At 44.3% G+C, this 27,568-nt stretch overlaps 1 protein-coding gene across 1 annotated transcript in view; it reads left to right on the top strand.

Moving 5' to 3' along the window:
* Nucleotides 1–2,269: 2,269 nt before the first annotated feature.
* Nucleotides 2,270–27,568, top strand: part of CCDC141 (coiled-coil domain containing 141) — a gene marked incomplete in the record, with an annotated part of 261,745 nt that continues 236,446 nt past the window's right edge. Inside the window, 1 exon segment of the mRNA XM_073633762.1 lies at nucleotides 2,270–2,574. Coding sequence (XP_073489863.1) covers nucleotides 2,473–2,574 — 102 coding nt within the window.

A 27,568-nucleotide genomic window follows, 5' to 3' on the forward strand; every position in this document is an offset into this window, starting at 1 on the left:
CCTCGTTTTCATAAAAGGCATGTACAGTGTGGTATGCCAGGCTATAATAGAGGGGCTGGCACTGAGCATTTAGAATATTTATTTTATAATAATAGTGGCAGGGGTGGGGGCGGAGACAGAGACACAGGCACGGAACTGACAGGCAGAGAGGAGGGGTAGAGGGGGAGAGAGGAGAGCAGAGAGCAGGACTGTAGATGATGAAGGGACGTACATTGACCATGGTGGTCAGGGATCAGCAGCCCTGATTTTCGTGGTCAGCACAGAGAGGTGGATACAGGAAGTGGTAGGATCAGGCAGGTTTTTTACAGTTTAGAGGGAGGCAGATTACACAGCACAAGCACTGTGCTGTGTAATCTGCTTTAAGGAACCAGGATATTTATTTTTTTTTGGGGGGGGGGGGTTAACAAACACTTTAATGGCATCCCAGTCTTAGTCTGTAGGGTTCAATATTGAGTTTGGCCCGCACTTTGCAGCTATAACAGTTTCAACTCTTCTGGGAAGGCTGTCCACAAGGTTTAGGAGTGTGTCTATGGGAATGTTTGAACATTCTTCCAGAACTGCATTTGTGAGGTCAGGCACTGATGTTGGACGAGAAGGCCTGGCTCGCAGTCTCGGTTCTAATTCTTCCCAAAGGTGTTCTATCAGGTAAAGGTCAGGCCAGTCAAATTCTTCCACCACAAACTCTACATTTGGCAATATTGTGTATTTCTGGCTGGAGTTCAGCTTTAAGAAGGCTGTGGTCTGTCAAATGTGTCACCTTTTCTGGATGCCTAACCTAGACACCAGATTCAAATCTGATTCATTTTGTTTCCATTTTCTAGGGAAAATGAAGATGATACTGTGTTCAGTACCACTCTTCTTATTTCTCCACATAGTTTGGGGTCCGTCAGACTTTGCTATCTATTAGGGAAACATATTAGCTCTTAGGAGAACATATAACCACTGGTATGGTAACAAGAATGGGGTACCATACCTCCCAAATTTCTGAAATAATAAAGAGGGATGCCTTTTAGCTCACAGTATGCAGACAAAGGACACTTTCCTTGCCACAGCCTCAGTTACATGGAACTCAAAGATCTAATATGCAGAAAATGATTGGCTAAACCACACAAGTGTTTTTTTTTTTACCTCCCTTTTCCTTTTTATATTGGCTTTTCTAACTAACAACTGCAGTAATATAAAGGTTGGGTAAAAAGTGTAGCATTATGCCCCGTACACACGGTCGGACTTTGTTCGGACATTCCGACAACAAAGTCCTAGGATTTTTTCCGACGGATGTTGGCTCAAACTTGTCTTGCATACACACAAAGTTGTCGGAAAATCCGATCGTTCTGAACGCGGTGACGTAAAACACGTACGTCGGGACTATAAACGGGGCAGTGGCCAATAGCTTTCATCTCTTTATTTATTCTAAGCATGCGTGGCACTTTGTCCGTCGGATTTGTGTACACACGATCGGAATTTCCAACAACGGATTTTGTTGTCGGAAAATTTTATAGCAAGCTCTCCAACTTTGTGTGTCGGAAAATCCGATGGAAAATGTGTGATGGAGCCTACACACGGTTGGAATTTCCGACAACAAGGTCCTATCACACATTTTCCGTCGGAAAATCCGACCATGTGTACGGGGCATAACACTTTTGCTAGTAGAACAGTACATTTTGTACAGAGATGTACACATCAGACCAAAAAGAGGGACCACTGAAGCTGCACAAGGGACAGATGGATGTGGTCTCAAAAGACTGATAGTCCTTCCAAACGAGGGACAGTTGGGAGCTATAATGTACAGTCGCTTTTCATTGTAGATTTTTTTGAGCAGCGGTACCCCTATCAAAAATTTGCTATACATCTCTGAGATTTCTAAATACGCCCTTGCTGGGAAAATAAGTGCAAAAGATCTGTGCACCAGTTTTCACTACCAGGTTTATACAGCAAATCAATAAAATAATAAATCTAAAATTTTCCTGGACGGGCCCTTGAAGAAGTTGTGTTGACAGACAATGACTGGACAGTAGATGTATGTACTTATAACCAGCTATGAATACAGCCATGCACATAGGAGATAAAAGCCACAATGCTAATTATAACATTTTCACTGATAGGAACAGTGACAGCAAATTTAGCTCTTATGATTGAAGTGGTTCTTTTTCCATTTGCTCGTCCAGCATCAGAAGCCCACGGACTGAAGACGGCCTCCACATCTCTGATAATAGTACAAGTGTTCCAGCAGATCTCTGCTCTAAAGTTAGGGGTGTGTCAGCTCACAGGCAGCATGATGATAAACTCAATGGGACCATCTATTTTTATCCTCCTGTTCTTTGCTTCACTTCAGCTTTCAAGGCTGCCTGAGCTTTGCTGCTCAATGATTTCCAATAGTCTTACTCCTCATTTTTTTGTGTGACTACGGTAGAGGACGGTTCCTTTAAGCGTTTGTATACATAATACAATTGTGGACTTGGATTTTGGGACAACATGTCTGACAAAAGCAGTTCGTCTGGCCAGCCGTCTACGACCACACTCAGTTCTGTTGCGATACAAGCTGGAGAATCTCGAATAATCATCTCTGTTCTCAAGGTAAGCAATTTGTAGAGCTAACTTGATAGGCTGTAACGTAAAGTGTTGCAATATTGTGCTTACCTAAATTGAACTGTAGTGCCGAAAAGTGTTATCAATGTTAATTCTCTATATGCCTTTCATTGCACACTCCACATTCTGCTGACTTGTGACCTTCACTTCTGAACTTCCACTGATGACATTTGTCATTGGCCTGGAAATATGTACACGGTTACTTTATACGGCCATGCAAAAGTGATTTCTAAAGAAATTCTGCTCTTCTGCTCATGGGCCTCCTATCCATGTTACGTTCTTCATGTGATCTGTATTGTAACTACTGCCTGTGTACGCTTTCACTGTACACCACTACAGAATAAGTTGGTGCTTCATGTAAAATACAATTGGCTTCGTTTTTCATCGGTTTAACCAGTTCGGCTCTAGAACAAAGTTTTTCATTTTTGCACACATGTAAAAATCTTCATTTTTAGCAATAAAATTACTTAAACACCCAGAACATTATATATTTTCTGAAAGCAGAGGCCCTGTAGAATAAAAAGTTGCAAATTTTTATGTCACATGGGATCAATTCACTAACTTTTACCGCATACGATAACACGGTCCCATGACTCATTTGCATAAATTATTGCATGCTGTAAAAAAAGTAAAATTCACAAAAAAAAAAAAATACAGATTATGCCTTATTTCCCAAATTTAAAAATGTGCCAGTAAATATTGAGTATGGTATGGATTTTAAGGGGAACAATACGCCAAAATTTAAAAACAATGCTGTGGGGACCCCCCCAAAATCCATCCTTAGCATGCAGCCTGGCAGGTCAGGAAAGGGAGGGGATGAGCAAATGCCCCCCCTCCTGAACTAAACCAGGCCACATGCCCTCAACATGGGGGGGTTCTTTGGGGCAGGGGGCCTCTTCCCCACAACCCCACAAAGGTCCTGGTGTGTATTGGGGGAGACCCAATGCTGCTTTTTTTTCATAATTTTTCATTGCCGACATGTTTTCTTTACATTCAGCTGTCAGCGGGGAATCCGTTGACAGCTGATGAGTTATCTGTTGTTAGGGCTGCAGCTGACGCCTTCCCAGCCTGCTCCTTAGCATCCGACTTAATGCGATAAATTACCACATGGAAATTTGCTGTAATTAACACATTATAGAAACTTTACCGCAGTAGTTATTTACCGCACAATTCTTAGTGAATTGAACATTTACACATTTGTTTCCGCATGAGTTATTTTACCGCATTTTTTTCAGCATTATTTAACTTTTAGGGAATTGACCCTATGATATTTGCACACCTGTTTATTTAAGCAAATTTTCAGGAAAAATATAATAAAATTAATTTTAGTGCAAACACACATAATATAATACCGTTTTTTGGTAAAATATAAAAGTAAAAAGATACTAAACATGCCAAGTCTTAAAATTGCACGCCTGTGATATCACAAAAAAACTACGGTACCCAAACTATCCTCACTATTAGCGTGAGGAGAAAAGTATAAATCCCGTAACCGACTTCCGTTACAGGGCCATCGGTCCCAATCTGTGCCACCTATCAGTGCCCACACGCGCTGCTAATCAGTGCCCACAAGTGCCACATTTCAGTGCCAATCAGTTTCCACCTGTGCCACCTTTAAGTGCCAATCAGTGCCCACCAGTGCCACCTTTCAGTGCCATCAGCGCTCCCAATCAGTGCCCATCAGTGCCTCATCATCAGTGCAGGGGCGGATCCAGAGCCTAGTCTCGGGAGAGGCACTGCCAGGAATTACTTTTTTGGGTTAAATTTAATGGGGAAATGGCTGGTGTTGGCGCTTCAATCATCACGACACCATGGTTGTTATGGTGTCAGGATGATTGAAGCGCATTATTACTATTATTACACTGTTTTAAAAAATGAAATGCTTCAACTCACCATAATGCAGAATCAGTGGGAGCCCCGAGCGTGTCACTTACCACTGTCACCTGCCACACGTTGCGGATTGTCACTTGCCACGTCGCCTGTCACTAGATGCAGATTGTCACTTGCCACGTCCCATGCCACACGTTGCAGATTGTCACTTGCCATGTCACTTGCCACATGTTGCAGATTGTCACTTGCCACGTCCCATGCCACACGTTGCAGATTGTCACTTGCCACGTCCCAGGCCACACGTTGCAGATTGTCACTTGCCACGTCCCATGCCACATGTTGCAGATTGTCACTTGCCACGTCCCATGCCAGATGTTGCGGATTGTCATTTTCCACGTCGCCTGTCACCAGATGCAGATTGTCACTTGCCCCTCTCCCATGCCACACGTTGCAGATTGTCACTTGCCACGTCACTTGCCACACGATGCAGATTGTCACTTGCCACGTCCCATGCCACACGTTGCAGATTGTCACTTGCCACGTCCCATGCCACACGTTGCAGATTGTCACTTGCCACGTCCCATGCCACACGTTGCGGATTGTCACTTGCCACGTCCCATGCCACACGTTGCAGATTGTCACTTGCCTGCTATAATTGTCTCTTGCTGTGTCCCAGAGTCAGGCAGCACATTACCAGTCAAGCAACAGAGAGATGATGTAATCTCTCTGCTGCTGCGGCTGCCTGCACACTGCACAGTGGGGGCGGAACTGCAGGGATGCAGGGCGGGCACTGGGCGGTGAGAGATGATGTTATCTCTCTGCTCCCCTGCCCGCCGGCTCCCTTATTGGCCAGCAGCCCGCTCACACACTGTCACCGAGCTACACAGCTGCTCACCAACAGAGCCGCCCGCTGTCTCTCACCAACGGAGCCGCCCGTGCTCTCAGCCGCGGAGCCGCCCGCCGGCTCTCTCACCCGCAGCGACGCCTGCCTGCCCACTCACTCACCCACATTCTTGGAGGGGGCAATTGCCCCGTTGCCCCCCCCTGGATCCGCCCCTGCATCAGTGTCACCTAACAGTGCTGCCTACCAGTGCCTATCAGTGCTCATAATTGCCACCTCTCAGTGTCCTTCAGTGCCACCTATCAGTGCCTACCAGTGCCACCTATCAGTGCCGCCTCATTAGTGCCCATCATTGCAGCCTCATTAGTGCCGCTTTATCATTGCCAACTCATCAGTCACCTCTCAGTGTCCTTCAGTGCCACCTATCAGTGCCCATCAGTGCCACCTATCAGTGCCGCCTCATCAGTGCCCATCAGTACAGCCTATCAGTGCCCATCAGTACTGGCTCATCAGCGCACATCAGTGAAGCAGAAAATTACCTGTTTGCAAAATTTTATAACAAACTATGACATTTTTTTTCTTCAAAATTTTCGGAATTTTTTTGTTCTTTAGCAAAAAATAAAAACCCCAGTGGTGAATAAATACCACCAAAAGAAAGCTCTATTTAAGGAAAAAAAAATATGATACAAATTTTGTTTGGGTACAGTGCTGCATGACCGCGCAATTGTTATTCATAATGCAACAGAGCTGAAAGCTGAAAATTGGCCTTGGCGGGAAGGGGGTGTAAGTGCCCAGTAGTCAAGTGGTCAAAAGCCTTTACAGCTCATCAGTTTAGAGTTAACCAAGAGCACTTGTACTAGAATTATTGATCTCAAACTGACTTTCATAGTGATATGTCACACATGCAGTGCAACCGCGGGCTTGTGTTTGTGCATGTGTGTGGGGTAACGAAGATTACAGCAATTTTTTTTTTAAACATTTTTTAATAGATTATATATTTTTTTTGTTTTTGTTTTATTTGTTTATTTTTACTTGATTGCTATCAGAAGAGGTTAATAAACCCTCATGTAAAAGCATTGGACAGGTGACTGGTACTCGTTTTGGAGACATTAGCGGCCTAATAGACGCCAATGTGTCTTCTGCCCTTCGCACCATCTAACCAAGCACAGATCTACTCAGTTAGATCTGTCCCCTGGCTATACCGGCTAGGAAATGGTGGATCTGAAACCAGAAGTAACAAAATCATCTCTGCTTCCAGTTTCTTTGTTTATATGAGATCGAAGCATATATATATATATATATATAAAGCTGGCAGTTACAGTCCTGAACTTCCAGTAAGAGTGGGAGAGCCTGGGAACAAGGGGGGGTCACCCGCTCTGGGTGATCAGTAACTATACAGCCACCACATCACTTTCACTTTCAAGTCGGCTGAACAAGCAGAGCACAAGCTGATGGCTGCCATCAGCTTGTGATTGACAGGACACTCTTCCAACATACGTAATACATCCAAAGAGCTGAACTAGTTAAAGCATCGGAATGTGAGAAAAAATTGTAGCCATGTTTGATTATTAGGTAGTACAGCACTGCATATGATCACGTCTGTTTGCTCTGCTTAAAATGGTATTAAACCCAAAGACAAAAATGTAATATGTTGCAACTTACCAATCCTTAGATGTGGCAGCTGTATTCGTTTGTGTAGGCATTTTTTCTTTATTTGTACCTTCTGATCCTACCAGTAATGCCCCATATACACGGTTGGATTTTCAGACGGAAAATGTTCAATGGGAGCCTGTTGTCAGAAATTCCAACCTTGTGTAGGCTCCATCGGACATTTCCCATCGGAATTTCCGTCACACAAAATTTGAGATCTGGATCTCAAATTTTCCGACAACAAAATCCGTTGTCGTAAATTCTGATCGTGTGTACACAATTCCAACGCACAAGGTTACACGCATGCTCGGAATCAAGAAGAAGAGCCGCACTGGCTATAGAACATCATTTTTCTCGGCTCATCATACGTGTTGTACCTCACCGCGTTCTTGAATTTCCGACAAGATTTGTGTGACCGTGTGTATGCAAGACAAGTTTGAGCCAACATCAGTCGGCAAAAGTCCATGGATTTTGTTGTCGGAATGTCCGATCGTGTGAACGTGGCATAAGTCTGTTATTTTCCTTTAATAGACCAAGCTCTCCAGCAAATGTGGCAGTTGGAGCGTTGAGACAAGCCATTGTCTATTGACAGGGGTGCTTACAATGCTCAGTTTTAATCAGTTTTGTAAACAGCCTTCATCCCGACAGGAAAAGAAAACAGTTTTTTATAACTGCTTATAAAGTGTTATGCCATGTACACACTACCGGACTTTTCGACAGCAAAGGTTCGATGGAACAAATCTGTCGGACAATTTGATCGTGTGTTGGCTTCATTGGACCTTTGCTGTCGAAAAATCAGACGGACTTTAGAAATAGAACATGTTTCAAATCTTTCCGATGGACTTGAGTCTGGTCAAAAAATACGTTCGTTTGTATGCTAGTCCGATGGACAAACAACGACGCTAGGGCTGCTATTGGCTACTGGCTATGAACTTCCCTATTCTAGTCCGGTCGTACGTCATCACGTTCGAATCAGTCGGACTTTGGTGTGATCGTGTGTAGGCAAGTCCGTTGCGTTGGAACTCCATTGAAAGTCCGTCAAAAAGTCCTTCGGAGTTCAGTCCGTCGAAAGTCCGCTCGTGTGTACATGGCATAAGTTGAGGCACAGCTTTAATGTGCTCATCAAAATCTGCTAGCATGCATTACCCTCTCCGCAGGCTGACAATGCTGCAGTCCAAGGGCAATTCCATTTCTCTTCCACTAGAGTGGAGCCATGTTAAAGTGGAACTTTACTACATCTGAGCACAACAAACCAAAAACGCTATTTAATTTACTTTTAATATTTAAAGCAACATCCCTCATCCATCTCTCTATGCTTTATTTTGCTGAGAAATCACTTTGAAACCCCCTCCCCTAGCATTGAGTAAGGGCAATTGATTCACATAGCATTTGCTTCAGATAACCCCCTAGGAGAATCACTTTCCTGGGTGGGTTACCTTGCGGGTGCGCTCCCGAGTCCAGCATTTGCGTCCATAGACACGAATGATGGACTCGGCCCCACACCCCGGCCCTCGCGTCATTGGATTTGATTGACAGCAGCAGGAGCCAATGGCTGTGCTGCTATCAATCTATCCAATCAAGAGCCGGGACCCCGGTGAGAGAGGGAGGGCATGTCTCTGCCGACAGAAATACGGGCTCAGGTAAGTAAAACAGGGGGGCTGGGGGGGGCGGTCGCTGCCAGGTGTTTTTTCACCTTAATGCATAGGATGCATTAAGGTGAAAAACACAAGGGTTTACAACCCTTTTAAAATAGTCAATGTTCATTAAGTGAGTGAAGTTTAGCTTTAAGATAGGTGTGTTACTGACTGGATGAACAGGTGAAAAAAAGGAAAAAGTCTAAGTAAAACGAATTATAGAGGAGGTTCAGCCCCCCCAAGAAAAATTCAAAGTCAGCCGCTACAAATACTTTCGCTGCTGACTTTTAATATATGGACACTTACCTGTCCAGGGATCCCGCAATGTCAGAACCCCTGTCGGGTGTAGCCGCCGCAATTCCCGGTGAGGGAACCCGGCAGTGAAGCTTTTTGGCTTCACAGCCGGTTCCCTACTGAGCATGTGCGAAGAACACTGCGCTTTCTGATTGGCCTGGAGGCAGAGGAAGGAGGAGGGGGGCCGCAACGCCGTCTCCGGAAGTGGGGAACGGTACCTGTCAAAAACAGGTACCCCCTTCTCCCTGAAAGGTGCCAATTGTGGCACCAGAGGGAGGGAGGAGACGGATAAGCAGAAGTTCCACTTTTGAGTGCAACTCTCCTTTAGGCTGTGTTCACACCTATGTGAATTAGGATGTGGGGTTTCCCCACATCCAATTCACATGACAGGACATTGTGACCGGCTCTCTATATCTCCGTTGCAGCTGCAGAGCGGTTTGCACAGGAATGCTGTGCATCTTTGGCTCTGTTTCAGGTATGAATTCAGGAAAAAATTCAGCCCTGATTCATCCCTGAAACGGAGAACAGGGACACGCCGGACCCCCTGCTGTGAGCCGCATTCGTCAGAGGTGTGAACCCAGCTTTAAGGTATATTATTTTGCAGCTTACCAATTCTTAGGAGTGGCAGCTGCATTATTCTTTTTAACCTTTTTTTTTCACCTGGTGATCCTGCCAGTAAGTCTGTTATTTTTCAACTTCCTGCTACTTATTTTTTGTAAAAAAAATCCCAATAAGCGTATATAGATTGGTTTGCACAAAAGTCATAGCGTCTACAATCTAAACTGTGATTTTTTTTGGGGGGGATGGGGGGGTTAACTGCTATATGACAGAGCTACCATAGTGACATTGGTACGCATGACCAAACAGAATTGCGGAATCGGTTAACCACTTACGGACCGCCCGCCATCATTATACGACAGGAATTTGAAGAGGGATATCATTGTGATGGCAGCAGCTAGCTGCCATAACCCCAGTATCCTCTTCTTCAGCGGGCGGTCTGCTTTCAGACAAAAGTGGTCTCAGTGGCGAATTCGCCGTGAGATCACTTTTATCGGGGGCGGGAAAGGGGCCCTCGCGCCGTGTTCTGGTGCCCTCCATCGCGTACCGGAGCTGCCAGCAGCGGCGGAGGCAATCGTGTCCTCTCCCCTATGTGGTATGGAGCTAAGTGAGGGGAAGATGGCCCCTACCCGGCTCCATACCATTGCAGGGCGGGAGCGACATTAAAACGTCACTTCCGGAGATTAGAAACAACAGTCACTCGGCTGATCACGATGAGGACGTGACGTAGGACGTCTGTGAGGGGGAGGGGCTGATGTCGGCGCCTGTGTGAGGATCTGAGGCGAGCGGCTCCGGGCGGGAGAGAGTTGCGAACGGGGCGAGATACTGCAATGGTCTCGGTGTAAGTACTCCACCGAGACGTCCTGGCTCCCGTGACGGGCCCCCCCCCCCCTCCTCGTTCCCCGCTCCCGCGGACGGCGACACCTTCAAGGACACGACCCAGCCGGCCGGCTGGGACGTGACAGATCTAAAAACGAGCAGACAAACAGCTGTTTATCAGCTGGGGAGAAGCCCAGAGAGCGGGTGGAAGAGTAGCGAAGCCGTTTGAACAGCGTGCTGTCTGCGTGAACTTTACCCGACGCACTGGACATCTGACGACCCCCCCCTGGTGTTTCCTCACCCCCCCCTGCTTCTCACCCAGGACCAGGACTGCGACCCTACGTTTCAGGAGGGCTATTGCCGAGTGACAGTGACAGAAGAAAAGGTAGGAATCTTTTCCTACCCTTATGTGAAGTAACTGGAAGGCATAGCGGTATATGGACGGTTAACAACCTGTAGAATCAGTGTCTGAGCAGTGTTTGAGTGCAGGGAATTCTGTGCTTTCCCCTCCTGGACCTGGCTGCGAATTTGTGAACAAACTTTGGGTACTGGGTCTGTGGTCTGGCCACCCTCTCACGCCTGAGAACTGGCTCATATACTCCACAGTCCACCCCCCTGGGTCCTTGCCCTGCTTCTGAGACATAAGGAGGGGGACCGATAAGGTCACTCATTCAGGTCCCGTCATTTAGAAACCTCCCACAATTTAAGGAAATATCCAGCATCAATGTAAGGACTCTTTCCAAGGCGGGTGATAAGGATAGCAACAGGCGAAGAGGGCTAGGAGGGCTCTCCTTGGGACCTTGTGTGCATCGGAACATAATTTTGCCTCTTTTGGTCCTTTTCTCTTTCCCTTTATTTTTCTTTTGTGCATGCGGTGGGGAGGCACCACCAGGAGGGACCGAGTAACACGCCCTGGGGATAGGTTTGACACCCTAAAAGCTGATACCCGGTGGAAGTATGAGAGGGCGGTCCCAAAAAACAGCAGAACCTAAAAACTCAAGAGAGAGCCTTAATAACAGCATCATACAAAAATATCTTACAGAACCAAACCCAAAGAGTCCAGGGCAGGATATGAAACACTCAGGAACAAACGAAAAGAAAAAAGAACAACAGAAGCAGAAGGGGGGACAGGGGGCTAGGCCTAAGGAGGGCTTGGGTCTGGAGGGGGGAGTGCTGAGTGACACCCCGGAAGAACAAAGAAATATGGACCGTGGCATGAATAGAACAGAAATGCTGGAAATGTTCGCTAAACTGGAAGGAGTGATAAAATCGGAAATCATGAATGTACGTTCAGACATGGGCCACTTACTCCATAGGGTGGAAGAAGTCGAAGAGGTATCAGCAAAGCAAGCAAAGACGATCTCTGACCTCCAGGATCAAATCGTCAAGATTCAGAGTGAGAATCGCATGTTGTCCTACAAAATGGAAGAGCAGGAGAACCAGAGCAGGCGACAAAATCTGCGAATCAGATCCATCCCGGAACAACTGAATGAAGATCTGGGGGAGAAAGTGAGAAAAATATTCAACCCCATTCTGGGTAGAAAGGAGGAGGAGGCCCTCAAGATCGATCGGGCCCATAGGGTAAGGAAACCCCCTAATCTCAATCAAGATATTCCCAGGGATGTTATCGTGAAGTTCCACTCGTACGAAGACAAGGAAAAAATATGGAGGAATCTCAGGGGTGCTCCCCCAATCTGCTTCGAAAATAAAAACCTACAGATTTTCGCGGACATATCGGCTGGAACCCTAGCACGAAGAAGACAGATGAGACCCTTATTAGATCAACTTCGAAGGGCCAACTTGAAGTATAGCTGGGGGTTCCCAACATCCCTGTTAGTAGTCAAAGATGGGAGAACACATAGGATGAGGTTTCCAGAAGAGACTCAGGATTTTTGCGCAAGTGTGGGGATCACGATGCCAGAAGAACTGAGATAAGAACCATAATGATCATCCCACTAAGCTCATTTGAGTATGAGGGGGACTCTGATCCCTTCCCTTTTTTTTTTTTTTTTTTTTTTTTTTTTTTTCTTTTTTTTTTTTTTCTCTTCCTCGGTGATCTCCCTCTCAATCGGGGGACTGTTGAGTTCAACAAAGTTACGGGACTTGGGACTTTGGGCATTCTATAGTGCAATAAGGTGTTTGCTGGGCTGGGGTGGGGGGTGGGGGGGGGTGCGGGTCCTAGTAGGAGCGCTGGCCTTTTGTCCTCTTAACCTCCCTCCGTGTGGGGGGGGGATGGGGGGGAGAGTTGGGGTTTTTTTTTTTTTTTTCCTTCCTCTCTCTCCTCCCTACCTTCCCTAGCGTAGCGGGGGGGCGGCACGGGTTGCCGGCATGTCGGCACCACCCCTCGAAGTAGTGCGCGCTGTATGGGATCTGGAACATCCCCTATAAGCGGGCCTTGGGCTGGGTGGCAGCCGGGGGAATGGGGGGAGGGGTTGGGGCGGGGGGAGTTTGGGGGCGGGGAAGAAGGGGGGGTGGGTGTTCCTGCGAGGGGGATCTTAGAAGGGCAGAGAGGAGCGGCCAGGGCCGTGAGCCTAAGTAATGCCTGACCTCAAGTTTCTCTCATACAACGTAAAGGGCCTTAACTCTCCTGTAAAAAGACATAAAATTCTGAAGGAATTGCAATATTATGGGGCTGACATAGTCTTTCTCCAAGAGACTCATCTGGTGCTGGAGTCTAGGATCAGGCTCTTCTCTCCGGGCTTGCCGCAATGGTTCTACAGCGACTCCCCCATCAGAAGAGCAAAGGGGGTGGCAATTGGTTTCTCAAAGTCTTCAAACTTCTCATTAATAGATAGACTGTCAGACCCGGATGGCCGGTACATTTTCTTGAAAGGTAGCATCGGAAATAAAATACTCACTCTGGCGAATATATATTGCCCTAATAAGAAACCAATTGCATTTTTCGGTCAGGTGTTGACAAGGCTGATGAGCTTTAGAGAGGGAGAGGTGGTACTGGCGGGAGATCTTAACTTTTACCTGGACACTGTTCTCGATACTACGTCCCGGGCACGGGGGACGAGCAGGGCCTCTACCGTCGCAATCGGGCGGCGGCTATACAACTGCCGCCTTGTAGACGCTTGGCGGACGCAACACGCCAAGGATAGGGACTTTACCTTCTTCTCCCCTGTGCACGGGACGTATTCGAGACTAGACTACATCTTTGTTGACCATGGCCTCTTGGAGCAAGTAGAAGAAACTAAAATTGAGATTATTTCACTTTCAGACCACGCACCGGTCACTTTAACGATGAGACTCCCTGACAGGGTCGAGAGGACTTATGCGTGGAAACTGAATGAATCTCTGCTTAAAGACCCAAAAGTGCTGGAGAAGATACAGGAAGAGGTGGACTTTTACTTTAAAGCGAATGATACAGGAGAGGTTTCATATTCCACTCTATGGGAAGCGCATAAAGCGTTTACCAGGGGGGTCCTTATCTCCATGGGAGCGGGAATTAAAAAAAAGAGAAGGGAGGAAAGGGAGAAGCTGCTCGCTGAAATTTTTATCTTGGAGCAGAAACACAAGGAGAGAAGGGGATTTAGTCAGGAAATCTTCCACCGACTAGTCAATAAAAGGGAGGAGTTGAGGGATATTATAGATCAGGAAACTAAGAGATCCCTTAATAAACTAACAAAAGAAAATTACCTGTGGGCAAATAAGTCGAGCAAGCACCTGGCCAGAATGATCAGAAAGAAAAAAGACAGGAATTTCATAGGCAAAATACAGAACAAAAAAGGAGAGCTTATCAGCACTAGTACAGGTATAGCAGAGGAGTTTAAAAAGTTTTACGGGGCGCTCTACTCCATTGGCCTAAATAGAACGGTCAGCCCTACGCAGGGGAAGAGGGTCGAGGAGTTCCTAAGGGAGGCAGGAGTGTCGGAGCTCACAAAGGAAGAGAGAGAGGCCCTGGATAGACCGATCGGAGAGGAAGAGATCATGGTTGCCCTCAAATCCTCCCCGAAAGGCAGGAGCCCTGGCCCTGACGGCTTCACCACATTATATTTGGAGAAGTTGAAACACATTTTAGTCCCTAGACTGTGCCAATATTGGAACGATCTGGGTAATAACTGTGAGATGGGGAGAGAGGCGTTGTTAGCTTCAATTACTTTAATTTTAAAGGAGGGGAAAAACGATAGGCTATGCTCCAGCTATAGGCCCATCTCGTTGTTGAACGCAGACGTGAAGCTTTTTGCAAAGGTTTTGGCTGGGAGACTGAAGGAGAGAATGGCATCCCTGGTGCATGCAGATCAAGCGGGTTTCATACCCGGGAGACAGAGCAGAGATAACGGCTTAAGAGCAGCGCTCCTTATGGAGTTAGGTAGACGCAAGGGACCCCCAGTTCTATTCCTGTCAGTTGACGCAGAAAAAGCGTTTGACAGGGTAGACTGGGGGTTCATGTGGAAAACGTTGGAAGTCATGGGGGTGGGGCAGAGGTACATCTCCTGGGTGAGGTCCCTCTATAGTCACCCTATGGCTACAGTTAGGGTTAATGGGGTATTATCAGAACCTCTGGAGATGAAAAACGGTACTAGGCAGGGGTGCCCGTTGTCCCCTCTATTGTTTGTTCTGTCCCTTGAGCCTCTCCTCGCTATCATTCGCAACGACCCAGATTGTAACGGGGTGGGAGCGGGAGGGGAGGAGCATAAACTCGCGGCGTTCGCCGACGATATATTGTTTTTTATTACCAACCCTAGAATTACCCTCCCGAACCTGCTCCGAGTAATCAGAGGGTACGGGGAACTATCAAACTTCAAAGTTAATTTGAAGAAGTCGGAGATCCTAAATATTAGCGTGGGCAAGGACGAGGCCTCCCATCTTGCTCAGGTATTCCCAATTCCCTGGAAAGAGGAAATTAAATATCTAGGGGTAAAACTTTCCAACTCCATAAATGGAATGTACCATAAAAATTTCTTACCACTGCTGGATGAGATTAGGCAGGAAACTAGAAGGTTAGCTACGAGACCGCTCTCGTGGCTCGGCCGCGTGAATGCGGTTAAGATGATACTGACCCCTAAGATACTTTTTAAATTCCAGATGCTCCCCATCCCACTTCCTCTGTATTATTTTGGAGCCTTAAAGCGATTGGTGGCGAGGTTTGTCTGGGGGGGCAAAAAACCACGTATCTCTTACGTGGTTTTGAGTAGGGGAAAAAAAAAGGGGGGGTTGGCCCTACCGGATTTTTATAGATATTATATAGCAATCACAATATCACGGGTTATTGAATGGTCCAAAAAGGATACTGAAAAAAGATGGGTTGGATTAGAACACTACATGAGTAACACTGATCTACGTAGGATTGTATGGAATCCACCAAAATACCGAGCACTGGGCACTAACACAGCGGTTATGACACAAAACACTCTTAAATGTTGGGATTTGGCACACACACAGAATAAGTGGACATTTAACTCACCTTTAATTTACATGAAAGACAATTCTTTTTTTGAGCCAGGGATGAGGGAGGTGGGAGGGAATTGGTTAAAAGACGAGGGTATCCAACTTAAAAACTTCCTTAGTAATAATGGAAGTTTACGCACATTTTCTGAGTTAAAGGCAGACCCGGGGATTGGGGCTTTGGATGTGTGGAGGTACCTTCAGCTCTCGCACTTCATTGAAAAGCTTCCAAAGCCACTTCGGGGGGAAGGGGAATACAGACCACTCGAGCAGCTCTGTGGGAGGGAGCAGCCGAGTGGGACTATCTCACAAATCTATAGGATTCTGGGCATGAGGCTGGAGCTGGAGGTTCCCCCGTACATCCAAAAGTGGGAACGGGAATTAGGATCACAATGTGGGGAAGTCACCCTAGAGAAGATTTTGAAACTGGTACATCTGGCAGCACAGGATTCCAGGAGAATGGAAACTCACTATAAATGCTTGGCAAGATGGTACGCCACCCCAGACAGACTCGCTAAAATGGACAACACCAAATCCAACTTATGTTGGAGGGGTTGTACCTCTATAGGTTCGATGGCCCACATGTGGTGGGAATGCCACGTTATAAAAACTTTTTGGGGAAAAATCATAAGTCTGATCAAGGTAATTACAGGAGAGGTTATCCTGATAGACCCATGGGTGTGCCTATTTCATGGCACGTCTAAGACGGTGAGGAGTTATCGCTCCTCTATGGTATCCATATTGCTGGACGCAGCTAAAAAACAGATAGCAACAAAATGGCTAGACCCGGCTGCACCAAATATTCGGGACTGGCTCCTCAGCGTCAATGAGGTGTACAACGTTGAAATTATGGATAGCAGAGGAATCGATCCTGGGGAGGGGGGGGCAGGAGATGGTAAATGGGAGGGATGGCAACGGTATAAAATGACTTGGAGTTATGCCGAGCAATTTATAGATTGTATTTAGGGGGTCGGCGAAGTGGACATGGATACGAGTCCATAAATTCACTAGCGGCTCCCCTCTAGATCCTCCTGCAGGAACAGGGGTGGGTGGGATCGGGGGTTTTTGGGGGGGTTAGGATGAACTCTGTCAATGAATCTGTATCATTTTCTTTTGTATTGTGATGAGTTCGGTTTTGTATGGAAAAACAGCAAATAAATAAATTAAAAAAAAAAAAAAAAAAAAAAAAAAACGTCACTTCCGCCCATAGCTCTTAAAGGGACATATTTATTTTTATATTTTTTTCAAACATCATTTTTTTTATTGCATTTTAGCGTAAATATGAGATCTGAGGTCTTTTTGACCCGAGATTTCATATTTAGGAGGTCCTGTCATGCTTTTTTTCTATTACAAGGGATGTTTACATTCCTGGTAATAGCAATAAAAGTGACACAGTTTTGTTTTTGTTTTTTAAAGAAGAGTGTAAAAATAAAAAATAAAGAGTAAAATAAATAAGAGAAAAAGTTTTTTTTTTAACGCGCTCCGTCCCGCCAAGCTCGCGTTTAGAAGTGAATGCATACATGAGTAGCGCCCGCATATGAAAATAGTGTTCAAACCACACATGTAAGGTATCACCGCGATTGTTAGAGCGAGTGCAATAATTCTAGCCCTAGGCCACCTCTGTAACTCAAAACATGCAGCCTGTAGAATTTGTTAAACTTCACTTATGGAGATTTTTAAGGATAAAAGTTTGTCGCCACTCCACGAGCGGGCGCATTTTTGAAGCATAACATGTTGGGTATCAATTTACTCAGCTTAACATCATCTTTCACAATATAAAAAAATTGGGTTAACTTTACTGTTGTCTTATTTTTTAATTAAAACAAAGTGTATTTTTTTCTAAAAAAGTGCGCTTTTAAGACCGCTGCACAAATACGGTGTGACAGAAAGTATTCCAACAACCGCCATTTTATTCTCTAGGGTGTTAGAAAAAAAAAAAAAAAATATATATATATATATATATATATATATATATATATATATATATATATATATATATATATAATGTTTGGGGGTTCTAAGTAATTTTCCAGCAAAAAAAAAGATTTTAACTTGTAAACAACAAGTTTGAAAAATAGGCCCAGTCTTAAAGTGGTTAATAATGTTATGTTTATGCTCGATAATTTGTTATTTTCTATTATTTTTTTGTTCAGACGAGTATTTCTTTTTAAAAAGTTAGGAATGTTCACCAGATCATTTTCTGTAATCAAAATCAAACACGATTGTAGAAGCAACTATGTAAGACAATTTTCATTTGCCTATTCAAAGGACAGAGGAATATCATTATTACCATACGTGATTATTTGGCATATTCTTCTTCTGTCTGTGATTATTCAGATGATGGCATTGGCCATCTTTGCCAGGTAAAAAGCAATGGTATCGAAAGCAGGTGATAAAATGCATGCAATTTTAATCACACACTTGCAAAATCACAATTTGCCAATGTAGTCCTAGTTGTAGCTAAATAGCATAGGGCCTTGTAACAGTATCAGCATTGGTGGTATTTTTAAAAACAATTAAAGGTTAATTTGTAAAGAACCCCTTAACAAGAGTAAATGACATGAGCCCTTAACCCCTTGCTTCTAAACAGACTAGAGAATTCTATAGGGGTCTATGTGTAAAAAAAAATGGTCACTTCCATCTAGTGGCAATAATGCAATATTTTTCATGATTAAGGTTTTTCAGATAAATACCACATTATTGCCACTAAATGGCAATTACATCTATTAAGCAAATTACATTGAATATTTATTGCATCTGTGCGAATGATTGGCACATTAGCACAGGAAATTATTATACACAGGTCCCATATACCTAGATGTTTATCACTGTGTGGTACCACTGACTTCTGCATTGCATTGGTATAGCAATCATGTTTGTAGTCATTCCAAAATCAAAGCCTGAATATTAGATATACAGAACTTTCCATATGTTTAGTATCACAGCTCATACTGCATGAGTCATGTTCAAGATTCAAGTTTCCGTATCTAAACTCTAGAACAAAAATGTTCACCGGTCATTAGTTGTAGTGGCTGCATTCGTTTTCAAGCCTTTTTTTCCTTTAATTTCTTTACCTGGTGATCTTGCCAGTAATGCACTCCCTGTGCTAAGGAGAGACCACTTACCCATTGTACTGTTTATATTGAGGTGCAGCATTGTTGCCCTAGAACTGAAGATGTGTTCGGACTACAAAACACCTCCCCCTCTCATCTTCTCCATAACACAGTGTGGTGTGTTCTGTAATCCACAGAAATGGATGGAACAATGTCACTGATAACTATCAGTGCAGACAAAGAGCGCAGGAAGTCAGCTGACGTGATTTTCTGTAGGATCAGCAGGTTTTTTGCACTCATCAGATATAACAAAAAGTTTAAATATTTAGCAAACCAAAGGAAAGCAAATAAAATACAATTGTTGTTAGTGCAGTTTTTGGCCACACTATGTAATATGCTGGTGTATTTCTGCACTGCTGCTGTGTCCAGCCACCCATAGTAATGCATGGCCATACACCTCGCATGCGTAAAGCCATATGCCCCTGTAGACTGTATGCATCTAGGATTGTATTCCCGTACACATGTGCAGGGTTACACAAAGAGCAGAGTAAACTTGCCTACAGCCATGTACAGCCATGCATTGCTATGGCCAGCTTTATGCAGCAGGTATGTATTACATGGGCAGAAATACGCCTGCAATTTACGCTGTATGTCCAAAAGCAAGTTTGCGTGAGACACTTAAAGGCCCTGTGCATATGAGTACTTGGACATCACAGAGGACACCATTGCTGTTCTCCTTCTGAAAATGCAAGATGCCTGGCTGCCTCCAGCCTCAATACTTTTTGAGTCACTGATCTGGAATTAGTATGCATCCAAAACTCCTTATCTTCATACCTGTTCTTAGTCAGGGACCAAACCTTTTGAAGCCTTTGGATCAACATAACAGCCAGCTAGCATTTTTAGAAGGAATGTTCAGCTATGTTAGGTTTTGTATTTTTTGACATTAAAGCGGAGTTTCGGTCCCTTAAAAAAAAAAAAATTTAAATAATTAATATAAGGACACTTACCTGTCCAAGGATCCCGAAATGTCATCCCCCCATAGGCTCGGGTGCAGGCGCTGGCATTGAAACTAAGGGAAACTGGCAGTGAAGCCTTCAGGCTTCACAGCCGGTTTCCTACTGCGCATGCGCTAGTTGGGTTGCACTTTCTGAATGGCCCCGTTGTCTTCTGGGACACACACAGGTGCCTGAAGGCAGCAGGGGGTAGGAGGAGGGGCCAATCTAAATCCAGAGAGGACGTACCTTGCTGCAGCGGTATAGGATGGAAGACCTGCTGGAAAAACAAAAAAAAGGTACAAAAACAAAATAAAAAGAATAATAAATAATATCCAAGTATGAGGGGGGATGCTCGATTGGATTACACCTACTTTAATTTTAGCCTGAAACTCAGTTTTAAAATTTTTAAGTATGTTTTCTTAAAGCGGGAATACACTGCTCCTTAGCACTACAAACCAAAAACACAATTTAATTAATTTTTAATATTCAAAGCAAACTCCCCCGCCCCATCCATCCATGTCTCAATGCGTTATTTTGCTTAGCTCACTTTGAAAAACACCCCCCCTAGCGTTTCTGGCTATGGCCATCTTGAGTATAGCATTGGATTATTTTTAAAAAAATAGGGATATCATTTAGTTTCACTTTAACCTTGGATAATTGAAATCTAAAGAGCCCAGCTTTGATAAGCCTTTATTAAATGTTTAAAGAGATTCTAAAGGCCCCCCCCGTGAGTCCTGTGCTGTAAACGGCGGCTCCTGTGCGCATGTGTGGGAGTGACGTCATTGCGGCTCTGGCCATTCACACAGCCGGAGTCCGCGAACCTGGAAGGAAAACTAGTGAACATGGAAGCACCTTCAGAGGTGACAGCTGGAAGGGTTTGTTTTAAGGTACGTTTCACATAATGTGCTAGTATGCCATGCATGATACTGATACATGGTATCAGTGCCTCCGTTGTGACTGTAAAAGACTAATTTCTCCACAAAACCTATAACCAAAGAGGGGATTGAGGGCTTGTTTTAAATTTTTTTACCATTTGAATATGTAAATGCATTAATGTGCGGTGTTTGGGCACAGGTTCACTTCAAAGTGGATGCATCACAGAACATCACTCATGTGTACCAAGACCAGTTATATCTTTCTAGGAGGCTGAGAGGAAGTGAGTTGATACAACCTAGAAGACTCGCAACATCTAGTAGCTCTGGGGCTTAGGGCCAGTTCACACCATAGAAACGCAGTCCGGATGCGCTCCAGATGCTTTTGTGCATGCGCATTTTTGATGCATTCCAGTGCATTTTTGATACGTTTTTGGTGCGTTTTTGATGCAGTCCAGTGCATTTTCCCCCTTTTTTTTCCTTAACCTTAAATAAGAACATGGGTGTTCCAGTGCATTTTTGGTGCGTTTAGGTGCGTTCCCGTGAGTTTTTGATGCTTTTTACAGCGTTCCAGTGCAGTAAATATGCAGCATGTTCTACTTTTTTTCTGGAAATGGAACGCACTGGAACTGCAAGCACTGGTGTGAACTATGCCATTGAAAACCATATAACCTACTTTCTATGTGTTTTTGATGCAGAAAAAAAAACGCACTGGACTGCATGTGGTGTGAACTGGTCCTTAAAGTGATTGTAAACCCCTATTTTATTTAAATAATAAACATATTATAGTTACCTGCTCTTTGCAATGGTTTTGCACAGAGCAGCCCTGACCCTCCTCTTCTTGGGTCCCACTCTAGTGCTCCAGACTCCTCCAAACCTACTTGCTATGGAAGCACTCATATGGGCTCGCTCCTGAGCCATCTCGGTGTGTCCGATGACACACAGAGCGTGGCTTGGCCCCGCCCCCCACTGCCTCCTCACCAGTGTTGCCAACCGCCAGTATTTTTACTGGCAGCCAGTAAAAACAGGCATTTTTCTCCTGCCAGTAAATGGAAAGGATTGCTAGTTAAAAATATGGTTGTGACACTTGGCTCAGCACTGCGCATGCACAGTTTTGGTTCGCAGCCAGCCGGGACCATCCGAGTGCATGCTACAGTGTGTGTGGGCGGCACCGGCAGGGGGGCGGTCTGGTGGAGGCAGTGCCTGAGCATGTCGTGTGATGCAAGAAGGCTGAGGGGAGCGGCCGGAGCCTCTTGTACGGGAGCAAGGTAAGCCGGGAGCAGGACTGTCAGTGCTGTTTGGACTCCAGTGGACCGAAGGGACCACCTGGCCTGGAGAGAGACTGTCATTCCGGCAGCTGCAGGCATCATTCAGATATCATCTTTTAGAGCCGGCAATTCTGTGCACCATAAGAATGATCAAAGTGGCAGTTCAGCCACTTGATCGTTCTTACAGGCCACGGGAGGGGACATCCCTCCCTCCCGCTGCCCTACGGTGCTTCTCCGGGCTCTCCTGTGCCATTGGGGACCCGGAGAAAGAATCTGCCGCCTTCGGATGACGAGTATAGAGATTTCCAGTGACCAGATGGTCACCAATCTTCTCTATGACCATCAGAGGCCTGGGCACAACGTTATGATGTCACGTTCGGGCCCCGGTTATACACAAAGCCGCGAACGTGGCTGGAAAGTATGGGATCGTTCTTTTTTTTTTTGATCCTATGCTTTCTAGCCTGGAGGAGAGATGTGGGGTCTTATAGACCCCACATCTCTCTATAAAGAGGACCTGTCACGTACCATTTCTATTACAAGGGAATAGAAATAAAGTGATCAAAAACATTTTTTTTAAAGAGAAAATGTAAAAAAAATAAAATAAAGTAAAATTAAAAAATTAAAAAATTTAAAGCGCCCCTGTCCCCGCGTGCTCGTGCACAGAAGCGAACTCACACGTAAGTCCCACCCACATATGTAAACGCCGTTCAAACCACACATGTGAGGTATCGCTGCGTGCGTTAGAGCAAGAGCAACAATTTTAGCAATAGACCTCCTCTGTAACTCCCAAAAAATTGAGCTTACTTTAGTGTTTTGTTAGTTTTTAATTAAAAATTAATTAAAAAATTTAATTGAAAAATTGTCGCGCAAATACCATGGGACATAAAAAGTTGCAACGACCACCATTTTATTCCCTAGGGTGTCTGATAAAAAAACATATTTAATGTTTGGGGGTTCTGAGTAAATTTCTAGCAAAAAAATTATGATTTTTTTTAATGTAGGAGAGGAGTGCCAGAATAGGCCGGTATGGAAGTGGTTAAAGTAATACTAAAGTCTCGGTGTTTTTTGTTTAACCACTTCAATACCAAGCACTTACACCCCCTTCCTGCCCAGGCCAATTTTCCGCTTTCAGCACTGTCGCATTTTTAATGACAATTGCGCCGTCATGCTGCAGTGTACCCAAACAAATTTTATCATTTTGTTCCCACAAATAGAGCTTTCTTTTGGTGGTATTTGATCACTGCTAGGGTTTTTATTTTTTGCGCAACAAATAAAAAAAGACTGAAATTTTTGAAAAAAAAAAGGTTTTCTTTGTTTCTGTTATAAAATTTTGAAAATAAGTACGTTTTCTCCTTCACTGATGGGCACTGATAAGACGGCACTGATGGGCACCGATGAGGTGGCACTGATAGGCGACACTGATGAGCACTAAAAGGCTGCACTGATGGGTACTTATAGGTGGCACTGATAGGTGGCATGGATGGGCACTGGTGGGCACTGATAAGTGGCACTGATGGACACTAATGGGTGGCACTAATGAACACTGATAGATGGCACTGATGGGCATCACTGATATGGAGACTTCTGGCAGGCATTAGTAATGTGCACTGACTGGCACCATTTGTGGGCACTGACTGGCATTATTTTGGCATATTTTCAGCACTGTGTGGCATCCCTGGTGGCTATGGGTGGAGTACCTGGTCATCCATCCATGGTGGCCACCCCTGGTGGTCCCTGTGGTCCAGTGTGGGCATCTGTGGGAGGGCTGCGCTGATTGATTATCAGCGCAGCCCTCCCACGGATGCTCACACTGGGCCACCAGGACCACCAGGGATGGCCACCACGGATGGATGACCAGGTATGCCACCCATGGCCACCAGGAATGCCACACAGTGCCCAGTCAGGAGAGTTCTCCTCTACTCGCGTCTGTCAGATGCAAGTGAGGAAAAGATGATACACAGCTTTTCCTGTTTACACTGTGATCAGCCATGAATAGACATGGCTGATCACGTGGTAAAGAGCCTCCGTCAGAGGCTCTTTACTGAGATAGGTGTAGCGGTGTGTCAGACTGGCGGGCGCTGGCAGTTATCCTGAAAGACGTCATGTGACATCTACTCAGGATAACTGAACCACTGCCCAGCCATTATTTTGCTAAAGGCCGGGCGGGAAGTGGTTAAAAATAACAAACATGTTATACTTATCTGCTCTGTGCAGTGGTTTTGCGCAGAGCAGCCTGGATCCTCCTTTTCTCGGATCCCTCTCTGGCACTCCTGGCCCCTCCCTCCTGTTGAGTGCCCCCACAGCAAGCAGCTTGCTGTGGGGGCACCCGAGCTGCAGCTCTGTGTGTCCATCCAGACACGGAGCCGCGGTTAGGCCCCTCACCCTCTCTCTCCTCATTGGCTAACTGACTTTGATTGCCAGCAGTGGGAGCCAATGGCGCTGTGCTGTGTCTCAGCCAACCAGAAGGGAGAGTCCAGGACAGCCTAGGCACTTGTGCACATTGCTGGATTGAGATGGGCTCGGGTAAGTATTAGAGGGGCTGAAAAGGGCTGCTGCGCACAGAAGCTTTTTATCTTAATGCATAGAATGCATTAAGATAAAAAAAAAACCTTCTGCCTTTAGAAGCACTTTAAGGTGAGTAATGCAGTTACTTTTTTGGGGGGTGGGGGAGGTGAGTTGAAGGGGCACTAGGGATTTTTTTTCCAAACGAGACTTTTATTTTAATAGATCAATACATCATAAACAGTGGTGGCATACCATAAAGTACCTTAACGTGTTTCACCAACACAGCTTTATTACATAGTCCCTTAACTAATTTTTTTTTTTTTTTTTTTTCCGTGAAAACGTTTTTTTTTCTTTTGATCCATTTTGTTCGTTTTTGCAGTGGCAAAATAATACAGGAAATGTTCAAATGCAGTCAGCCCTGTGGTGATGTCACTGCAACGCTATAATTGTGATATAAGGCTATACTCCAGCCATTCATTCACTGTAATCACAGTGGGGAACAGCTTACTTCTAAAGCAGATAGCAACTAAGATAAGTTACAGCATCTTCTGTAACATGATCATCCATTTTTACTACCATAAGTCAAGTAGTGTCAGTACTGCAATGCCACCATCAATTTCCTAACACTGCATGTACTAGGAAATCAGAAAGGAGATCCAGCATAGCATTACTGAAGTAGAGTAATACTTCGCATGGTGCCATGTATGAGCAGCTACAACTGTGACAACCTGACAAGTCAGGAAACTAATAGAACAGGTAGTATTGGGTAAGCCATGTTTACATTTAACATATAACACATATTTTCCTCTTCTACACAGTTAAAGGATTTATTTTTCTTCATCTTCCCCAATGATGCCCCTCTTCTAATACAACATTTGTCAGATAGCCTTGAAAAATCTTACATCCATTTTTAACATTTTGGATAAAGAGGAAAAGTATAAAAACTTTTATCAAATTGTTCTTGCTGCCTGTATTTCACTGCAGAAGTCTTATTTTATGTCCCTCAAATCACAGAAAGCAATAAAAACCTGACAGAGGATTTAATTCTTCACCATGCAATTTTAAACAAAGAAATGTTTAGACTGTATGAGGGAATCAGGAGACTTCAGTAACCAAAACTGCAGTGTTTATCCTCATGACACATCACAGGAAGCACCCTCATGGCTAACAGAGGACAGAATTAGAAATAGACTTAAAAAAATTAACATAAATAAGTCACCAGGACCAAATGGCTTGCACCTGAGGGTCCTTAGGGAACTCAGTCAAGTAATTATCAGACCATTGTTCCTAATTTTTACTGACGTCTACTGACTGGAATGGTATCAGCTGATTGGAGAAAAGCCAATGTAGCACCAATATTTAAAAAAGGGTCAAAATGCATCCCTGAGAATTACAGACCAGTTAGCCTAAAATCAATAGTATGCAAGCTCTTTGAGGGCATGATAAGGGACTATATACAAAATTTTTGTAATGAAAACGGTATCATTAGCAGTAATCAGCATGGATTCATGAAGAATCGTTCTTGCCAAACCAATCTTTTTAACCTTCTATGAGGAGGTGAGACGTAGACGTGGTGTATTTGTATTTTGCAAAAGCATTTGACACAGTTCCCCATAAATGTTTACTGTACAAAGTAAGGTCCATTGGCATGGACCATAGGGTGAGTACATGGATTAAAAACTGGCTACAAGGGCGAGATCAGAGGGTAGTGATAAATGGGGAGTACTCCGAATGGTCAGGGGTGGGTAGTGGGGTCCCCCAGGGTTCTGTGCTGGGACCAATCCTATTTAATTTGTTCATAAATGAACAATATATATCATATTTGCGGACAATACTAAGCTAAGCAGGGCAATAACTTCCCCGCAGGATGTTGAAACCTTGCAAGTAGATCTGAACAAATTAATGTGGTGAGCAACTACATGGCAAATGAGATTTAATGTGGAAAAATGTAAATAATGCATTTGGGTGGTAAAAATATGAATGCAATCTACTCACTGGGAGGAGAACCTCTGGTGGAATCAAGGATGGAATAGGACCTGGGGCTCCTAGTAGATGATAGGCTCAGCAATGGCATACAATGCCAAGCTGCTGCTAACAAAGCAAACAGAATATTGGCATGCATTGAAAAGGGGATTAACTCAAGAGATAAATTGATAATTCTCCCACTCTACAAGACTCTGGTCTGGCCTCACCTGGAGTATGCTGCCCAGTTCTGGGCACCAGTACTAAGGAAGGATGTACTGGAAAATGGAGCGAGTTCAGGGAAGGGCAACAAAACTAATAAAGGGACAGGAGGACATTAGTTATGAAGAAAGGTTCTGAGCACTGAACTTATTCTCTCTGGAGAAGAGACGCTTGAGAGGGGATATGATTTCAAATTACAAATACCATACTGGTGACCCCACAATAGGGATAGAACTTTTCTGCAGAAGGGAGTTTAATAAGACACGTGGCTACTCATAAAAATTTGAAGAAAAGAGGTTTAACCTTAATGTAATACTGACATATAATCACACACATAGGTTGGATTTGATGGATTTGTGTCTTTTTTCAACCTCACCTACTATGCAATTATGTAACTGCAGTAAAGTTTTAATTTAGTCAGAAATAATTGCTGTACATTCAACCTCAAAAATGAAAAACCAAGCTCTAGTTTACCATATACTGCAAAATAGAAGAATAACTTACACCTTTATTGCAAAAAAAAAAAAAATTACTGTCATTTTTCCTCTTGTACACAGGTGCTGATGGCTGATATGATCCTAAATTTTACTATGCTTTTAATGTTCAAGATAAAACGTTTGAAACTTAGCTGACCTACATCTCACTTTCTTATGTTATACTGTATGAATTTGTAAGTCTGTTTTCAAAGCCTTGATTTACATTGATCAATATTACTGCCATGTAAATCTCACTTTCATGAAAAATACATTTAAAAAAAAACTCATCAAGGATTAGAGACATTTCATCTTAATTTTGTGAAAATCTCCAATAAATGTAATAAGAGGTCTGGTGGTATTCCTGTCTAGCCTGGGATTCTTGTCTGGAAATGTTTACAATGGTGGAACATGTCTAGCTCTCACTACAGGAGACCCACGCTGCAAACAGCTGCAGCAAGACATAGCCTGGGAGGCAAAATCTATTTTTAAGAAGCTATGGAATAGTTTCAAAATAGCACTTCCTTGCTATATTTATCCATATGCTGAAAGCCCCATTAATTCAAACGGAATGAGTTGGTAAACCCTTAAAATAATTTGTGCAAAATATAAAAT

Source organism: Aquarana catesbeiana, linkage group LG06, assembly GCF_042186555.1.
Source record: "Aquarana catesbeiana isolate 2022-GZ linkage group LG06, ASM4218655v1, whole genome shotgun sequence".
Lineage (NCBI taxonomy): Eukaryota > Metazoa > Chordata > Amphibia > Anura > Ranidae > Aquarana > Aquarana catesbeiana.